The 15,739-nt window shown below is 46.6% G+C and overlaps 1 protein-coding gene across 1 annotated transcript in view; it reads right to left on the reverse strand.

Moving 5' to 3' along the window:
- ACAP3 (ArfGAP with coiled-coil, ankyrin repeat and PH domains 3) overlaps positions 1–15,739 on the reverse strand; it is a gene marked incomplete at its 5' end in the record, with an annotated part of 90,891 nt that overhangs the window by 33,577 nt on the left and 41,575 nt on the right. The window contains 3 exons of the mRNA XM_082009466.1: positions 9,421–9,474; positions 9,983–10,102; positions 13,841–13,898. Coding sequence (XP_081865592.1) covers positions 9,421–9,474; positions 9,983–10,102; positions 13,841–13,898 — 232 coding nt within the window. The remainder of the gene's footprint in view (positions 1–9,420; positions 9,475–9,982; positions 10,103–13,840; positions 13,899–15,739) is intronic.

A 15,739-nucleotide genomic window follows, 5' to 3' on the forward strand; every position in this document is an offset into this window, starting at 1 on the left:
GAGGTGAAGCATTTCTAGAGGGTCTCTCCCTATAACAGGGAGGCACTCTGCCGGCAGGGTGCTTCCAGGCCTACGTGCAATGCTCTTCTGCCACAGCATGGGCTTGTTCTCCAGCTGCCTAGGAAGAAGAATTAACTAAGGATTCAGTTCAAGTCTAAAACTCCGTGTTCATAAAACTGCTCCTTATTGAAGCTGTTTACTGAGACAGAATTGAACTCCTGGTGATCACACAAGCAGTATTCCTATGGTACAGGGACATTTCTGGGTGGAATTTTAATTTAAGTGTATGTGTATCAGAACAGTGCACAAATGAGGAAGACAGGCCATATATATGTATCTCCATCTCCTGCTCTGTCAACATTCCTCTCCCCGGCTACTGTTACTCATGCACTGAGCCCCACACCACTGTGATGGTGCCCTTCCTTCCAGTCTGCACTGATTCATACAGTGCAAGTCTGGGGCAGGGATTGCCAAATTGTGAGGGAATACCAGGTAATGAATATGCCTTTCCTGCCAGCAGCATCTTTACTGAAAAGCCTCCTATGATACCAGCATTACTTTTATTGCTTCTCCATTAATTTTGCCAGGCAAGATCACTGGGGCAATATTTTCAAGTGGGTCCTCCATTCAGTTTTCTACACAAATCAAATAGAGTTTTAAGAGCTAGAGTTTCAAATATAAAATCATCCCTTGGCTTTTTCTCCTTTCCCAGACATACTTGGAACAAATCATTTGTTTTAAGATTTTCCAGACCAAATATCACCCCACCCTCTCTCTTAGCTTCCACCAAGACATGAGAAGTCCAGCCATGACTCACACACATCTGTGCCTGAGGAGGGTCAGCGTGAAAGGGAGTTAACACAGCTCTCACCCAACAGCCACAAAAGGCTAGGTCCTACATTTCACTTTCCCAGCATGGGCTTCTGCGGCAACAGGCTAAATCCAAACCTGTATTTGACAGGGGGCTTAGGAATTTCATGCCCCCAGGAAATGAAAGCAAGTTCAGCGGCCCAGGATGTTATTCCTGGAACTGCAAGCCTAAAAATCAAGATACAAGGCATCAGATACCCAAAGGGATGCCATTGCTACAGCACTCCCTCATGACTCCCTGCAGAGCTTACAAGAAAAGAAGGATCCCACCAGGCTCTAAAGCAAAGAAGAAGCTAAAAGGAAGTGAAATTGCCTGGCTGTGAACTGCTTCTCTCAGCACTTACATGCATGAAGTTCAGAAGTAGGCCATTCCAGCTGCACATGGGAATAGTGTCTGAGTAGAGATTAAAGGTAAGCAACAGCATTTGTGGTGGGAATTTGTCAGGGAGCAGCAGAGGTCATTGGACCAGGAGCTGAGAGGCAATAATGCAGCTGGCAGGGCAGGGGCCTCACCAGCCAAGGCACCACCACACCAAGAAAGCAGGGCAGGTCCAGAGATGGTGGCCAGATTCAACCGAGAGCCAAGATCATCAGGCAAGCTCATGGTGATGAGGCAGGTCCAAGGCCAAGCTGGTAAGTCAGTCCACATATCAGTCAGGCCCAGAGATTGCCAGGCAGATCTGTGGTGACAAGGCAGGTCCAACATCAAGCTAGAAAAATCAGCCTGTAAGTTGGGATCACCAGGGTCTATAGCTGGGAACAACTGAGATGGAGACCTATCCTCCTACAGCACAGCTCAAACCAAGACTGAGGGCCCCAGGCAGAGCTTAAATGGAGCGCCTGGGCCTAGTCGGAGGGTGTGGGTGGAGGCCCCAGGTGAAGCTGGTCAGGGCCATTAAGGTCTATTAGCACATTGAGAGCCATAGCCCGAGATGAGATCAAGATCACACAGCCGTTCTCCTGCAACAACTGGCCCCAGCTGACGAGACAGAGGGTGTGGAGCTTCCTCTGCAGCTGCCTGACTATGGACAAAGGCAGCTCTCCCTTCTCCCGCTCCACCAATTCCCCACCCCAGTCACAGCGGTCACGAGCTGGATGAGTCACATCTCTGCACTTATCTCTCTAATGGCCGGTCTGGAGGCCTCATTCTCACCAACGTCCACTGAAACAGTCCGGGCGCTGGTTTACGTTGCATTTAGATGAGGGTTGGTTGTCTAGTGGCCTGGGAATCAGAGCCTGATCCTTTCATCCGGTCTTGGGGAATCCTGTCCTGTTAGCAGTCTCCCAAACTGGGAGCACTGGAGTGTGTCTGTGAGAGAGGGAGGCAGCTACAGCCAGGCCGGCAGGGCTGGCCAGTCAGGTACAGGGCTGCCCAGATGTGATTCTGTCAGCTATCTCTGAGCATCTGCTGGGGAACAAAAGTGACCCCCTCCCTGGCTGGCAGAAGGTGATCATCCATAGTCTTCATGCCAGCCTTCCTGTCAGACACCCTGCTCCCCAAAGATGGCTCATTCTGCTGATAAGCCCCTTGTCAAACGTGGCACTCTTAGGACTGCAGTGGCTTTGGCAGTCTGTCCCGGCTTCTCCACCTCTTCCTCTTCTCTTCAACTAGCTGCAAAGAGGTTTTCCAAGACCTGGGTGCTTACTTGTTCTGTGGCATGTCTATCCAAGCTGAGGTCAGGGTGTGCCTGACAGAGCTTTGGAAAAAGCATGTGAATACCACTGCAGCTGCTCAAATAACAAAATAAAATTCAACAATGGCAGCACACTGTACATTTTCCCCGGTTTCTTATTCCTGCAGTTTACTTCTCTTTCATTGCAGCTTATAGCAACTGGATATAGTAAACTAAGGGGGATGAGGGCCAGGCAGAATTCAAGCATCCTTTGTTTGGCAGGAGATGCTTAAATGACTTTTATTCCTGTCTGGCTATATGATTTGGTCCTATATCTCTTGAGCAATGGCCCACCAGATAAATGCCACCCATGAACAGCATTCCATCTGTGATGCCTTTGTAATGCAGCTCACTTGAGAATCTGTGCTCTGGAAAATAAGCTGACAATACCCCTTCTAATTACACATGTTGGATGTCAACACAGTCTAAGCCTAACTTCTGAACCAAGCTGAAATCGAGTCTGTCTCACAAAAGGCTCAGGAGCTGCAGTTTGTGCTTAGGTCAAACGACATTTGTTCCTGCCCCTGACATATTACTAAAGCTGGTTCTCTCCCATGAATAGAAAGCAGACATCCTAAGAAATTCTAGGGACTGACAAAAGCCTAGTCTTTCTGAAACCCAGAATGCAGCACTGAGTTTGTGTTAATTGCTAGTCTGGTATAAAACTTCAAGGGGAGCAGCTCACTAGTGTCTTTTGGACTAGTATAATGTCATTGCACTAGGACACAATGGCAAAAACTGTGAAGCCATGAGATGGCAGAAAGCATCTCCCCGGTCAGATGGTAATTCTGCATCCACAAATGATACCTCTTACTGTGGTAGCTTGATGCACCTGGATGTTTCCCAAGTGCTGTCAGAAAATGCAGGTGGTCCACCCAACCCTGTGGAGAATAGGCAGCTTGGAAGCACTCTCCACTTTCACTTCTTCCTTCCCCTGTACTCCACCACTACCCTCCACCCATGACATCTGCCATCTGCCTCACTGACTCATCACAGCTTGGGTGGCTTTTCTTCTTGTCAGCAGGAAATGCTTCCTGGCTCACTCAGCACAGCTGAACCTCCCCTGCAAGCTGCTACTGCTCCTGCTGGAGGATTCCTGTGACGTAGCTATAGAGATTTATGGCAGACAGGAAGGCTTAGGACTTAATGAAGCTCAACACAGCGCTGTCTGGAGTAGCACTGATGAGGGCAATGTTAATGTTACATCTTCCGAGCTGGAAAGTACCTGGTGCTGCTGGAGATGCACTTAATAAGGGGCTCAGACAGAGTAATCCTATCACAAGAGCAATTTCACTTGCATCCTTTCACTTATCTTTCTGATCACAGAGAGAGGGAACTGCTTGGGAAAGAGCCTTGATATGTAAATGTGATAAGGTTGTGCTGCAGATCCTGGTACTTCCTTCCAGGGCACGTGTAGGGCAATAGGCTGGTGGGAAAACTGCCTCCCATTCTTTGACAGAGCAGGAATTACTGCATCCCCACATTCACTGTCTCTTGCCCTTGTATAACCTGGAGCCTCCCCTTCCCTAGTTCCTTGGAAGTGGATGCTGACAGCTTTGACCTGTCTAAGCTGTACATCTCTTAATTTAGACAGCTAGTCAGCACCAAGAGGTTGGCATGGAGCATAGCCGGTTGTGTCTGCTTTAGAAGTCTATGGACTATGCCTTCACAAGTGGTGATTAGGTACGTGACTGCACCAGAAAGAACTGCACCTAAAATCAGCACAGAGAACTCCGACCTAATCAGTTCTAGAGGTTTAACAGTCTTTGGAATTGGGATGAAAAAAAAATGTGAGCTCCTGCACTGCTGTAATTCCAAACACCGTTGCCTGGTGTCATAGTGTAAAATAGCCTATAGTTATCAGCTCCCACTCTAGAACTGATGGGAACTTTATGCTCCTTTACCTGTGGGGAAGCCTTGTTACACTCGTAAGGCTTATACTCATCAGATACTGTAAAAAGAGGGAAAGGTTGTTTACTCACATATAATGGTCTGGCAGATTGCTATGCCCTTCAGTCTGTTTCATGTTTTAGGGAGGGTGATAAGGGGGAAGGAAGGAGGCAAGCAAACAGACTGGTTTTGGAGCACAGCATCTGTCTGCAGGCAAGCAAGGAGCATTTCCAGTACAGAAGAGCTTGGCAAGCCAGTCAAAATTTATTCACTCCAGTGTGGTATGTAGTGAGGAGGAGGGGTCACAGGGGAGACTTCAGGCCCTCAAGCAAAATTCCAGTTCATGCCACTCAGGCTCATGTGAAAGGAAATGGTTCACTCTGGAGAGCTGTGCAGGAAGGTTGCTGCAAGGCTCTGGCATCCCCATCTGCCATCCACTGCTCAGAGGTCTCACAGAGGTAGCTGGAAACTTGTTCCCTGTCATGGATCATGCACCTCTAACCAGCACGTGGAGGCTCGCCTGATGAGGCGATGTGATACAACATCCTTCAGACAGTTCAGCCATGCCCCATGCTGCAAAGACTGCACTTGCCAGAGAATGGGCAGGGGAACTCCTGCAGAATGTCAGCTCATTCTGTGTTGAAGCAAAGGCTCCTGGCAGGTAGAGAAGCGATAGAACAAAACAGTACAAATAATGGGACAGACCATAACATTTACTGGAGGGAAGTGCTCTGGGATATTGAAGTGTTTACACAGTGAGGGAAAGACTCCTCACTCCCTCAGGATCTTAGGTACAAGGAATTTTTCAGGAGTAAGATTTCATTTTCACTTGGGGGTAGGAAGTGCAAGCTAACACTGCAAAGGTGTCCAAGTGCCTCAGTTTCACTGAGTCCAGTGGTACTTGGAGAACTAAATACCTCTGAGACCCTGCACCTCTGCCCTGCCTGTGTTTGCTAAATTACCAAATTACCCTAACCACTGTAATTTTACAAGTACTGGAGGTAATAGCTGATGCTACGAATACATGCACAGCATCCTGCCTTGAATCTGACTCCAAGGTGACTTGGCAGCCAGCAGGACCTTTGGCATTTCTGCTGATGCTGCTACCAACATCTGCAGCTGCAGTGATGCCTCAAGAGGTCAGCATTGTAACATCAGTAGGAAGCTCTTTTTCGAGTTACTAAGCATACATTTCTGAACAGAACATCCTAGGAAGCTAATTGCCCAAGATATTGGAAGGCCATTTTCCCTAGAGCAGCAAGCAAAATCAGCCTCCCAGCTAAGTAGTTGGCATGTTACAGGAACACGTCCTCTGGGGCTGCTAGGGAAGTGCCATTCTCCAGCTCACTAGTCAAATCAAACTCAACCAGCTAGAGACATTAGTTCCTTGACCTCTTACTCAATCATCATTACCTACACCAGTCTGTCTGAACCACCTAACCTTTCCCATCTCCCCTACATAGCCAGCCCCAGCAAAACAGCTGCCCAAGCAAGCCACATTAGGCAGTCAACAGAATCAGCCAAAGCCAGGAGCCCAAACTTCTTAAATACTTAATGAGCAGAGGCAGTCATGTCCAGAGCACAGTTCAGGGAAGCCTTGGACCATAGCTTCATGAACCTTTTCAGCCAACGCAAGCTAGCACTGCAGTAAAGAGTTTGCTGTGTTTGTGTGATTGCATTGTGAAATGGCTTTAACTAGCTAAAAATCTGCCTAGTATGGACACAGATCATTGCTCTCTGCAGCTGTGTGACCCCCTGAGCCAGCACGAAGGAGGGAAACAAGGGTGCTCAAAAAAGTTAAAAATGGAGAGAAGGCACGAGGTGTGGCAGGACAGCCTCTCTCTGTGGTTCGGTTAGTTTGTGCTGTCTGGAAGAGGTCATGAAACTGCTTAGACTAAAGCAGCTCCTGAGGGAAGTCAGTCTCCTAACTGGGAACTAACCCAGAAGATATGAGTTCTTTCTCCACTGCTGCACTTGGTTCTGCAAGGGTCAAACAGCTTTATAATTTCGTTGCTTTGCTTTCTCTCACCAAGCCAAAGAAAGAAACACAGATCTGAATGGGGAAGGCACAATGCAGAATTGCTCCCTGCACTGGCTACACTGCTTGTTGACTGGGGTTGAAATCCTTCACAGACACTGTTCCCCATGGAGCAGTGCTGCTCTCTCACAGTACATCTTACTCAAATTTCATTATCAGATAGGGGCCCAGCACTGCTCCCAGCTGTATCAGTATATCTAGAAGTCTGTGTGGCTGAACAGAATTTGAATCCCAGCACCTTTAATCTCAGTATCAAATCCACCCTCTTTTCCCTCTGTCTGTCTACCCTTCCTTGGTTTCATCCCTTTCTATGGTTTGGGCAAAAATTCTATTACCTGAGGTGTTGATTCAGCCTTCTGACAATCTCGGTATTTACCTGTCATGAATTAGCAAAGCTTCTGTTAGTTGTTAGTCTGTGTGTCCTTCCAATAGCCCCTCAGAGAAAGTACTTGAAATGTTTCTTGCAGGTATGGAAGCTGAGACATAAACATACAATAGTCCAGATACATAAAAGTATTGAGGTTTCTAACTTCTCTGCATGCTTTGACATGAGTAAAGCATTAGCCCAAAAGCATGTGGCTAAGAGCACAAAAAAAGGCAGAGGACACTGACTCCAGTTCTTCTGAACTCAACTCTCTTGTCATCTGTCCTCTGCGGTTGCTTTGATGTTTTTTCCTCCTTGTGCATTAAAACAAAGGTGGGAATACTCTGGAGCTCAGTGTGTTCTTCTTCTACATTCAAGTGGGTTTTATGCTTGGATTTTGCTGAACTAGAATCAGGACATCTCCAGGCCCTGTGCTCTAGCAATAAAATTACAGAACAAGCTTTTCCAACCGATTTTTGGAGGATATTTTCCCTTCTTTTTAACTTGTTCCAGTTGTACATACTGTCCTGGCCACATTCCTAGAGTATGCACCGACAACTGTTTCATAGCAGAGATCCTCAGACGTGGATGAGCCAAGATACACATACACACACACGCACACACAAAGGAGACAGCAGAAGGCACTAAAAATAACCCAGCTAACTGAACTGCCATCAGAGAGGGCTCAAGATGCAGAAGTCATTCCAAAGCCATTTCTCGGAGAGGGACTCACACTGCTGTACACCAAGGGCGGAGGGTGCTCTCCAAAGGCTGGGGGGAGGGAGGGTTTAAGCATGTTTCCCCTTGTGCATACAGCTGGTGGTAGGGAAATACTGCCTTTTACAACCTCTGAGTCACATATAATGGGGAGCTCACCCCTGCTGAACAGGGTGGGGTGCATGGGAAGGGTTATACCACATCAGCTAGGGATTTGACAGCTCTGGGAAGGGTCCTTCTGCTTATTAGTTGGCTGAGGCAAGAGCAATCCCAGAAGTGCCACTTTTGGCAGAGACCAGGGATCCAGGGGAAGCTGCACAGCTGGCGCAGTGGAGCTTGCAGACAGCATTCTGCATCTAGAGGTTTCTGGCTGGGACTGCTTCCTCATGGCTGGGCTGCACACAGTCCTCAGCCCAGCCCCTACCAGCACAGCTGTGATGTGATCCCTGGGATGAAGGGGTAGCTTCTCAGGGGTTCATATGCTCCTTGGCAGAAAGGCTTTACCTTTTCAGAGGGAATTGGAGCAGCAGCAGAAAATCAGGGTTTGCCGTTCTCTGCTTTGACACAAACACACCTTTTTTCTCATGCTTACATTGGTTTATTCACTCTCTGTCCACCAACAACACTGCTGTACAGCTGTTTGTTCCCATATACTAACAGTCCTAGGAGAGCTGCATGTGCAGTACCTCTTTTCCCTGTCATTTTTTACTAGGAAACAGTCTTCCTACCTGCTTCATGAAATAATTAAACAGACTTGATGCAGCTTCTTCTCCAGCTGCACATGGTTAACTTGCATCCCAAAAGCAAGCATTGTGCCTAATGTACTTTGACATGGGCATTGTGGTATAAAAGTGGGTCAGTCCAGTGCTGACACCCTGAAGCTTCCTTCATTTCAATGCACTTGTGCTTTAAGCTCCTACTGAGTTACAGACTTAAAATTCTGGGTCTGGCATAGAGCAACAAAGCATGGAGCACCTTCTTCTTCTTCTACAAGGTTTACAAGTGTCATGGTTGGATGTTTGGGATAGAGAAAGGGGCAGATTCTAACACTGTGGGCTCTGTTAGTGAGATACAATCAGCTCAGGAGAATAGCCATTGTCTGGGCATTTCTCTCCTTTCACCTCAGCGTAGTAATATGTCCTGTGTCATCCTTAAACACAGAGCTGCACACAACCCACTGAGCCTGCTGCCAGCATCAACTGAGCAATGCAGTCCTTTCGGTTTGACCCATTCACAGCCTTGCCAGTGTCCTAATGTCACAAATTTGAATGCCAAGCTTCAGAGTGTATTCCAAATCTGCAGTAACAAGGTTATCTATGCAAGCTGTTAACAGCCAGAGTCCTGAGTTGTCAGAGCTCCTCGGGACACAGTCTGTCCTCACTACAAAATCCTGTGCTATCCAAAAAGAAGAACAAGGCAACTGGAGTACGGGACCTTTGTGAGCTCTCGTCCTTTGAGGAAGGGGTCTCTAACCTCACTATTCTACATATCCATTGTACATCTCTGATCTGAAATGAGCCAAAAGGCACCTATGCAACAGTACATACCCTTTCACTAAGTGGCACCTCCTCTGCAAGCCTGCGGAAATCCCATTTCCTAGCATACATCATGCATCAGGACTGATTATTTTGAGTACACAGACTCAGCTCATCCAACTCAATATCGTTGCAAGAGGCAACAGTAACTCCCAGCCCTTTACTGCTCTCTTGGCTATGGAATGTACAGGGACTGGAACCTGAAAGACAATCCCTTCATGGACCCCACCTTTGTGCACTGTCAAGTAAGCCAAACACAGGAGACCATTAATCAGTGCCTTGAGAATGTGGTTGACATCAGCACACAAAAAGACAAGGGAAGCAGCACCTTACCATGTGATAGTTAATCATCTCCTGCAGACTGTCTCCAAATTTGTCGAGGCACTCCTGCAAAAAAAGGTAAAGAGAACTGACAGTGAATAGAAGCAGCTGCCCTTCATTCCCAGGGGTTCAATGGCCGAGAGAGATTCTCATTAAGCCACTGAAGAACCACTCTGCCATTTGGCAAGAAGGCGTTTCAAAAATGTCTGACACTGAAGTCACAGGCTCCCTGTCCTTTCTAGTTTACTGCTGAAATCAGCATGTCAGTTGTCGCTTGTGCAGGCTGGTTACCTGCGTTTCCTACATAACTGATGCTTACTGACCTAGATTCCAACAACCTTGGAATGTGGCTTCTTAAAAGTTCAGTTGTCAGGGCAAACCATAAATCTCACTCTGACCTTTCAGCATTGCATTATCAGATGGTCTCTACATTCCTCCAAAAATAAATTCTCATACTAAATGGCTACTTAAACAGTATAAGGGTCTTGGACATACAGTCCATTCACAGCATCAGGAAGCTTAACAATCCCCAGCCCTCACTGTGTCCCACGTTCCATCCCACAGGATGACTTACCGAAATCATTTCATCCTTCTTGCACTGCTGCGACAAGTCCCGGACTCCACTGACAAAGTGCTTGTTCGTGGTGATGTAGGCTTTGCCTGCTTCAATCATCCCACTGCATAGCTTTACCAGCTGCACAAGGAGAGAGGTGTGAGTGGACAGGCAGCTGATCACATCAAACTGAATTGCAACCAGGCTGGTTTTAACCTGCACCAACACCACAACCTTTAGAACAGGATGCCATTCATGTTAGCTGCTGTGGCTACATTAGCAACCCTTAAGGCACGTGGCAGAAAGAGGGATGCAAATCACACTTCTCCAGTACTTCATGCTGTCACCATTTCACTTGTCACATAAGAATAACAGTTCTAGGCTATCCCCTGAGGACAGATGAATCAGGGCAGCCCATTTTATCCAGTGTTTTTCTATGTTCATCCTATCCTGAAGCATCAGGGCTGCAATAAAAGGAACCTGATCACATGAATAGACTGGGGAGAGGTGCTTTGGTGCTGGGTGGAAGTGATAAGCTGTCTAGAATTGCCCTGCTGGGTGTATACTGCTCTTTGGGATTGCCAAGTCTCTGAGCCCAGCTGGCTGTTATGGAGACTTGTCTTGGAATAATGGGGAGCCAGCATTCAGCAGCCTGATGTTTTTGTATCATGTTTTCCTTAAAACAACTGACCAGGACTGCTTAAGCCACGTCTGCTGTGTGCAGCCATCTATGTTACCTCACACGCAGGTTAAACCATGAAGATTGTAGATAACTATGAAGTAATTCCCACAATTCTGCAGCCCAGGGAAACTTTGCTGGTGCACTGCGAGTTGTTATACCATGTATCTCTGGACTGCCTGTGACTTAGTATGGTCTTTCTGATGGACCTGGAAGGAGCTTTGTTTGGAGAAATGTTAACTTTAAGCAAGCTATACACAATGATTCTCATCACCAGCCTTGTTATAGTGAAGTTACCAGTGAAGTTACCTGAAACTTGCAGCAAAACGGGGTGGCTTCCTCACTTTGGAATTAGTTTGCTGTAGCACAGGTATACATCTCCAGACAGCCTTTATTAACTTTTGATAATCTAACAGCTGCAGGGAACATTCCCAGACTTCCTAGCCACAGTAAACTGCCTCAGCATGCCTGGATTCGGCTGTAAAGACTAAAGCATTAGCTTAGCCAGAATTCCTGGCCATTAGCCTATCTCCTTTCAGCCAAAGCTCCTTGTATAAAAGGTTACACTAACAACTTAAGATAAATCCATAAACCAAAGGTCCAAGAGATTTCCAACAGTAGCAGCTGGCCACTGAGCACAATTTTTTAGTTGTTTGTTTGTTTGTTTTTTGTTTTTTTTCAAATGATCACTGTTCCAGACTTTTTAACTAACTGAAAAACTTTAGCTGCTGATGGTGAACAACACTTGGAACAGAAGTTTCCCATTCTCAAAATCCAGGAGCTTTTTAAGGGATATTAATCTTACTAATGAAAAATGGCTTTAGAAACCTATCCCTGTCAACCAGCCTCACCTACAGGCTGGGAATGACTAGCACTCAAGTTTGGCTTGATGCCAGAGCCCCACTGAAGCATGGTGTGCTGGTTTTGGACTTGGTGCTTATTCTATTTACGCAGCCACAAGACTCTCGGGTCTAATCTATATGCATGCATTGCAGAACAAGCTTGCTCACCTCTGTCTGCAGTTCTGTAAAAATATATGTGAGGATATATGAATGTATGGAGATATATATAGTGACACATGGTGTATCTGTGTATACATAGTATATACAGTCTTCACTCTTTCACACTCATGTCCTCTCCTGTCCATGCAATTTTACAGAACAGCATTGGATGCTAGAAGACTTGTACTATCCCATCCAAGCCCAGAGAAGAAAAGCAAACAGATGCAGTTCCTGTCACATCTGGAGCCCAGACATACACTAGGGGTTTGGACAAATCCTCTGGAAAGGAAATCCAGCCTATTCTGCAACGTGGCGGTTTCTAGCATACCTCTCTGCAAACACTTGTGGCCAAGGCTGTGTTAGTAGTAGCTGAAGGCTATTCAGCATAAGCATACTCCCAAGGGGAGCAATGATGGCTTTGCAGATGGAGCACAGGACAGAACGAAGGAAATCTCTTTGAAACAGCAATCAAGCCCAGATCTCTGGTGTTCCCTTGGATGAATCACATACGCTGCCCCTTACCTCCATTTTTAAACAGGTGTTAAAAGGCTAATCATTTATAAACTAAGTGCTCAGGGGAACAGTAAAAGGCAGAGAAACAGAGTCAGTCCTTGCCAGCTTGCTGCTCTAGTTATGCCAGCTACTTGGGTACCACTGCACAACATTTACACCAAGCCCCAGAAAGGCTGCCCTGGGCGCCCACCCAGCTGGTACACAGCAGAGGAGCTGGGCCATCCAAGGCTGATTTGTTAGGCATGGGGGTGACTGAATTTTGTCCAGAGTTACCCTCAGGGAAACTAATTTGAACTTCAGCGGCTATTCAGATGCAAACTTCAGCCTCACTTGCCCCAGACTCAGACCTTATAAGCCTGTGGCTGACAGTGACTGAGCCAGCACTTTGCACGACTGGTCATCTCTGCAGCAGACAGGGGAAATGATGCACGCAAACAGAATGAAATGTCCGCCCACTCTGCACTACCAGAACATCACCCCGTAACTGCTGTCAGGGCAAGACCAAAACCGCATGAGACCGTTGTTCTAATGCAGTCCTCACCTGAAGAATCAAATCAATTTGCAACAAAGCACTGAACGATAAAAAGCTGAGAGACCTGAACAGCTCTTGTACTTCCAGCTGGCCCCTCCTGGCACACCAAGTCGTCTAACTACAGGGAGCACTGACTGCAATAGTGCTAGAATCAGCGCAAGTTTTGCCCTATGCTTTGTTTGTAGGGCCTTAGCCTCTTCCATAGAGGAAAACAGATAACCTAAATCCCTTTGCAGCTTTCACCAATGAGACTAGCTAGCTTGTGCAGGTACCCATTTCAAGCAGTTTGAGTAGTAAATAGGTTTTATAGGACACAGCTTTGCCTGGGGCTTGTGACTTCAACAAAGCCCATTTCTCAATCAGACACAGGAGTTTTATCCCTTGCTAGCTTTGGAAAATCTCACAGATAAAAAGCCAACAGCTCTTCTGGCTCCTCTTCTTCATTTCTCTCTGTTCTCATTTGGAAACAACTTGGCTGATGTCTCAGCCATCAGGAGGAGTGGGGGTGGAAAAGATGCCTTGCATCATAAAGCCTCTGACTTAGATATAAACTACCGACAGGATGTAAAGAATCACCAGCAAAAATGCAAAATGGCCAAACTGGTCCCTGAGAGTATATTTCCAGTGTCAGATTACAGCTGTGGTGCATAGCCTGGCTGAACATCAGACAGCAACCACCATGATCAGTCTGAATATGGCCCCTTGTTTATCTGCAAGCGTCTCCTTACATCCCTGAACTGACACAGTGGTGCCCGTGCTGTGTGGACATGTAACAGCTCCTACCCCACACAGCTTAGTAGCACAAGCAAGATGGTGGAGAGGGGGAACAGACAGCACCAAAGCAACTTGCCACAGCAGGAGAAGCACTGTCAGTGCCCTGAGATCCAGAACACGAAGGCCATCATTCAGTATTAGGAGCCCAATTCCGTATTGGGACCTCTTGTCACAACTCCTTTGGCAGTCACAAGGACAGCCTTGACAGGTACCGTCAGTAGAGGGAGACATGGTCCTGTTGACAAGCCAGTATATTCTACATTAGTTTCCTGACAGCCTGAGGTGGGCTCACTTTTTAGAGGAGGCTGGTGGGGCCATATTCCTGAGCAGGAACTCATCGGTCCCTCTTCACGCCAACGTGCTAAGCTGCTCCATCTTACCTTGTCAAGCTTTGCCTCTATCTCCACTACATCTGTTTCCACTTCATCAATGGTTGCCCTGCAATGACAACAGCAAAAAGAAATAATTAATTGATTGCTTATGATGATTCAGAAAGAGTCAGGAAGTCCCAGATGAGTAAAGATCACAAGGACTAAGGTATCTGTGCTGGTGGTGGACAGGAGGAGGGATTCACATGGACGTTATGCTATCTTCTGTCAGTGTCATGGAAAAATTCAGGTGTGCTGTGGTAGTCATACACAGCCAACTCATTTAGCGGCCTTGTTTTGATTCTGCAGGCAATGTTGTTAATTGTTAGCAATGCTAAATGACACAGAAATAACCATTGTTACACCTTAGCCATCCATTCACATCAAGCACAAACTGCTTGTTTTGGTACCACCAAAACCCATTTTCTAGGCTGTAACTGTGCCTGAAGTGCAGCCACATGGTGAATTATGTCCTTTGAACCTTAGGAACCATCACTCAAGCGGAAACACATCTTGGTCCTTTTGTCGTTGAACACCGTAAGTCTCTTTCACGCACGTGGGGCTTTGCTCGCATATGGACAAATCTGCTCCATGATTATCGGATCTGTTTTCTTTCCATGTCACTGGACAGATGTGACAGTAAGAGGCTGTTAGGATCCAGCCGCAAAGGTCACCAGGACTCCCTCACAAAGTGAAATATTAACATGACATCAGCCATTTGCAAGAGGCATTCCCAGACTGAGGCATGTGGTATGAAATTACTTTTTGAGGACAGAGTCCAACAGTAACCTCTGTAAACCTGAGAGTGTTCCCTTACAGAGCTGATCACTGCTATATGATGTCTATACTTGGACAGTTGTTTCTTTAACCACACACCTGGAAATGTGGTAAGCCTCATGCCACGCTTATGCACCAAGGGTACGCACTCCAAATTTCACTGCAAGGAGCTTCTTAAGTTTGTGGGCATGTAATTTAAAAGGTTGGTTCCTGAAATATTACACTAAGGCTTTAAAAAATCGAGCACTGAACATGTGCCAGCCAAAAGAACAGTAGGGGAGAGATGTGACTTAACACCACATGAATCAATACTGCTGTCTCAGCAAAAGGACAGGACACCCACAAACCAAATAGCAAAAGTCCTGAAGGAACCGTTAGAGCATGTAGTGACTCTGTGCCTCTGAGGCTCTTGGTGTCTTCAGTGAATTAGTGAATGATGAAGATAGTGACTGTCTTCACTAAGGGACATGCTTCTAAGAAAAAGAAGGATAAATTTAAGAAAGCCCAAAAGGTCACAAAGGTGGGGTCTAAATCTAAATTTCTGCCATGCTGAGGAGGGGCTCAGGCTAACAGCATGGTACTTGTATGTACCTTACAAAGATTACACGTAACCAAAGTAGCACAGCACACTCAGTAACATTTATTCTAAGCATTCTTCAATTGGAAATATGCATAATACCTTACATAGGTGAGCGCAGTCCCCATCTGTAAGTTATGAGACAGCCAACATTTGCTATAGTCCTGTGTAATCTGAGTGGAGCAAAGAGGAGAGAGTGTGTCCTCACACAGTATTGGCCTCAAAGGCTGTGGGTCTAATAACCGTCTTGGTGAATCTAAATTGGCTGCATATTCAAGAACTGTGATGTAACAGCTGTAAATTTCTTTCAGAGACTCCTGTCCTCCCCTTCCACTGCTCTCTTGTTCCCAGAAGATATAACTTACGAGGAGTGTCTCCTCCATCAATGCCCCTTTCCATTACAAATTCCTTCTAGCCCATGGTTTGACCATGCTGCTCCCAGCCAGGGACGGCAAGAAGGGGGATGCCAGCCATTTACAGGCCAGTTGTGACTACTCCACTGCTGCCCTTTCCTCATCTGGTTTCTTTTAACAAGAGAGTCTGAAGGAGAAAAAGGG

Source organism: Phaethon aethereus, assembly GCF_964289735.1.
Source record: "Phaethon aethereus genome assembly, chromosome: 21".
Taxonomy (NCBI): Eukaryota; Metazoa; Chordata; class Aves; order Phaethontiformes; family Phaethontidae; genus Phaethon; species Phaethon aethereus.